Source organism: Patiria miniata, unplaced genomic scaffold (genome assembly GCF_015706575.1).
Source record: "Patiria miniata isolate m_02_andy unplaced genomic scaffold, ASM1570657v1 HiC_scaffold_29, whole genome shotgun sequence".
Lineage (NCBI taxonomy): Eukaryota > Metazoa > Echinodermata > Asteroidea > Valvatida > Asterinidae > Patiria > Patiria miniata.
The window spans coordinates 1,749,854-1,754,663 of NW_024037068.1; the positions used below are offsets into that span (position 1 = coordinate 1,749,854).

Genomic DNA, 4,810 nt, shown 5'->3' on the forward strand with positions numbered 1-4,810 from the left:
ATGGAGCCTCCACCAGCCTACGACCACTCGAAGCAGCTGGCCTACCCGCCTGGGTACCAATCTTACCAAGACGGATATCGTGAGTATTTTAATAAGAGGTGATGGTCTACTGCATGCCCAACTTGCTATGCTTGTCATGTGCATAACTGTACTTTACTGCACAAAACAGTCACTGGAAGTTCTGTTTCTTGCTTGTGAAAAGCATTGTGTTCATAATAAACAATAATACAATTTACCGAAACCATGCATTTTATTTCTTAGGCCTACAATTTATAAGTTTTCTTTACACACAACTCGCATAATGATGAATTTAGGTCATTATATTTGACACCTACAATGTAATGGTTGACTCCTATCCATATCCCATTCCGATACATGTACGAGTAGTTATACACGGCAGACATGCCTGTGGCCTTTTTCCGCAGCAACAGAACTCTCTGCGGCATGATCCTGAAAATAAATTGGCGGCCACTGCACCGCGTGTACTGATTATTCTTTAAAAATCTCTAACAAAATCAAGTCCTGTAAAATTTCGGCACTTCTATGAAGGTGATGAGCACAATTTGCAAATAGTCCAAAATGAATCCGTCAAAATATCATAAAATTCTCTGCTTGATTGTAAGTAAATAATAGGCTCATGCATCCTGTGAAATGCTTGCGCGCGCCTAGAGTGGTGTCGTTTCCGAGAAAAGAGGTATTACCATTATTTTTTGTCGCGATGCTTTTTTTTTTATTTGGTCCTATTTAGGACTAAATCATCGCGCTGTTTAATCAGAAATCTACGCTTTGCGTTGAGCAAAACGGAGATGCACTTACACGGTTTCACAAAAAGTATGATCTAATCTACTGAGCTTAAACTTAGATCGAGGTGAGATTTTTTTGATAATCTACTACAGACTTTTTTGTTCCCTTAATCGGCAAAGGGCAAACACAGTTTTTTATGCAAATGGTGTCCCGTATGCAAGAAAATGCTATCAGTGTCTGTTTTTGTAATTTAGAAATACATTTGTATTTGTAAAAATGGTAACAAAATTGTCTTTATTTGTGAAAGGAGGCAATACGTTATATTTTACTTTAATGCGCTATTTCTCAGAATGGGTTGAAAAATACGAGTCTTTGATCAGCAGAATTCAGTTGTCATATCCACTCCATCAGACCTCCATTGCTGAACCTTAAAATTCTCGTTTTGTTTTACTACTCAGTCGTCTTTCTACAAAAAAATATATGCTAATTTCAAGACCAGAGCCTCTCTTTCCAATTTCTGAACGAGCAGCAAATGGAACATTAGTGCTATACCGTGTATATGTGTGTTTACATAAACATTTCAATATGTTTAATTTACTGTTTACTTTCTAAACACAGTGTACTTTTAAACACGTCAATGTGTTTATATCATAAACATTGACGTGTTTACAGCCTGTAGCACTTTATAAACACCTGTACGCGTTTATAATAACATTGATGTTTAAGTACTAAACACTTCCTTTAAATCACCATAACATAATATTTTGTTTACAAACAAAATATGTTATGGTGATTTAAAGGAAGTGTTAAGTACTTAAACAGCAATGTTATAAACACGTCCAAGCGGTTTTGTTTAACAAAACTAAAAAGTGTCTAAATGGCGTTTAAATTGTGTTTAGATATTTAACCTATGGTTGCACTTACGTGTTAACAGCCTGTAACAGTTTTTAAACAGAATAAGCGTTTGTGTGAATCACAAAAGATATTTCTTAAAAGATATTTCTAATAATCAAAGAGATGTTGGCTGGCTTAAAACGTTCTTGTTTAACTACAAGAATAACCTATGACATCGACAAACAGTTGGACTTGGTTCGGCGTGTGAATTACTTCATTATTACCAAATCACTCATCAATGTATATGTAGTTATTTACTTTTTGTGGTCAATTTACAGTACCTTTATATATCCAAAATGCACGAGCAAAGACTTTTGCCAGCTAATCTTCACCATAATGTCAAGATTGTCGAACGTTTTGTTTTCACAACATAAAAGAGTTTTTCTCTTAAATATACAGTATGTATTCATCTAAAAAAAAAAAAAATAACCAACTGTATGAAGTCAATTTGTGCATGCACATCAGTATGATATGTACTTGCACATAATTATGTACAGGAACATGTACATGGACATGGACATGGACATGTACATGGACACAGTGCCAGTCTAAAATCAGCGCGCGGGGTGCCAGTGCGTGTACTTCACTTTTTTGGGCAGTTTGGGGGCGAGATTTTGATTCAGAAACCAAGTTGCCCGAAAATGTAATGAACCTATATAGGCCTATCTCGTGATATACAAGACGGAACATATACATGTAGAATTATGATAAGAGAAACAACTTTTAAGCGTTCTAAACTGACAACTACTTTAATCGCTTCCGATAAACAAGGCATATAAATTGATTTACTCAGTGGTTTCGTAGGCGTACTGCATAAGTGCATTGACCATCCATGTTCACTGCGTATAAACGGACGTTACTCCGCGGTGACGAAACCTGCATAGCCACACGAACTTTGCAAGGATATATTTCACATAGTATTTCGACGGTACAGAAGAACCTCACCGACTCAGACGTTTCCACTTCACCTTATTCTGAAATGGGTATAAGAAACCCAGAATGGTGATAATCACGCAGAATGGTGATAAAATCGGCCACTTTTTCCAAGCGCATACGTATCCTATGCGTACCCAATTCATCCTAATGGTCCCTATTTGTTTATTTTATTAGGTATGACAAGTTCTCCACTGATTTTTTTTTGTAGAACAGAAAGTTGCAAAGCAGTATTATCGCCATGATTTTGGACGCTTTCCCCATACAGCCCACCCGAACCCTTCTTTAGGCTGTATACTTTTCTTATATATTTCTCCTTTTCCTCATCAGCTCCCCAGCCCCAGCCGCAGCCGATGCAGCAGCCTCCCACGGACCAAGTCACTGTGCCAGCCCAGACCACTTCCCAGATAGTAACCGTTGGTGACTGTCCCGTCTGCCACATCGGCAACGTGAGGAGGCGGTGCGGGTGCTCACCACTCGCCATCTTACTTGCCATTCTCTTGCTCCCGCTCGGGCTGTTCTTCTGCTTTTGGAGTACCGAGAAGGTCTGCTCTCACTGCGGGGCGCGCTTTGGCGCGTAGACAGGTGCACCGGTGTAGCCAAGAACGGGAGACACAGTGGAAAAAAACCTCGATATTTGTGTCTATCACGACAATTTGGGTTAATAAAAGCTTAGGTCAAAATAACATTTCCTAGGCCTACTCCTTTAAAATTATTACAAATACAGCATGCATTTTTATTGCCTTACTTTAATTACCAAACCCAAAAAACCTCAAAACCCACCACCAACATCAACAACACAACGACATTGACAATGACGGCGACAAAAACAACAGAAAGAACAACGATGGCCAAAAGCCAACAACGACTACGACGACAACCATAACCACTACAAGCCACCACAACCACACCCAACCACCAACCCTGCAATGACCACAACCACTACGAAGCGCAACAACCAGAACAACCGCAAACCACAACAACCACTGCAAACCACAACAACTGCAAACCTCTGCAAACAACGACGACGACATGACCTTTTACTAAATATTCCATGTGTGAATAAATGTGGACAGGATCTCATAATCTTCGGTATTCAACTGTTTTTATTGCTTAGGTTTATCTGTATGGTTTTGTGTGTATATGAAGTAAACATAATGATTGCTATTACAAGGTACATAGTATGTACCTTGTAATAGCATGTACTACATACGCAATATCAGTTTACAAAATACACGGTACCACCAGGCCTAAAATATGCAGTAGATAGTTGTAAGTATGCAAGTTTATATATATGCAGAGACCGACAGAAAGGGCCCTCAACAAGGTTAGTCTATGTAATAGACCGAAAGCCATGGTCTAAAACATTTGAGCAGATTTGCTTATTAATTATGCAAGACAACCGCATTTTGACCTCCAGATTTTGACCAATCAGCGGGCGCCTTCTATATCGGGTCTTTGGTCATTCGCCGTTGTCGCGTTATAGACATGGAAAAAACACCCTAGACACAGCAACAAAGTTTGTGGTCACGCGCTCTGTATTATGTTACACGACACGCGCCGGGCTGTTATTGTATTACAAAACACTACATTCGAATTGACCAATCACAGTTTTAGTCCTGATTTGGGAATGAAATGACGTCACGATTTAGTAAAGTCGACTCCGATTGGCTGAGGCATGAGATCGCATAAATCTGCATGCTTTGACATATCAGACGTTATACAGGAGACTTGGTTCCGTGGATAACGTGAGATACTCACACTACAACAAGGTCACGCAAACGCAAAAAACGTCTGGTTCTCAACAACAGGACTACATTAGGCCTACATTAGACTTGATGACAAGTCGTTAGACTATAGTGGTTTATGTCCGTCATCAGCGCCAGAATCCGCATACCACCGCCGTTCATGCAACGTGAGCGCTACAACCATTCATGCCGTACTACCGCGCGGCATGGTCAGTTCGTGTCTAACGACTTGACTAACACGTTTTCAAGCGAATATTCATAATGCAGCCACTGCAATGAATATGCATGACGTTTCCATAGCGAGGGCCAATAGTAGCCCATCTGGCTTACGAAGAAACATCCATTATAATATAGGGGTAATTATTACACGATCATTTTCAAGTTTGCTTTTGATATTGGCAGTCCTATTTCTAAAATTACAGTAAAAAAAAAAAGAGTATAACATTGTAGATAATATTGGTACTTTTGCAACTGTCTTTGAATAAAAGGAG

At 39.3% G+C, this 4,810-nt stretch overlaps 1 protein-coding gene across 1 annotated transcript; it reads left to right on the forward strand.

Moving 5' to 3' along the window:
• On the forward strand, window positions 1-3,152 carry LOC119735831 (brain protein I3-like). Its single transcript, XM_038209767.1, has 2 exons — window positions 1-79; window positions 2,902-3,152. The coding sequence occupies exons 1-2, from the start codon at window positions 1-3 to the stop codon at window positions 3,150-3,152; spliced, it is 330 nt and encodes a 109-aa protein (XP_038065695.1).
• Window positions 3,153-4,810: the final 1,658 nt, after the last annotated feature.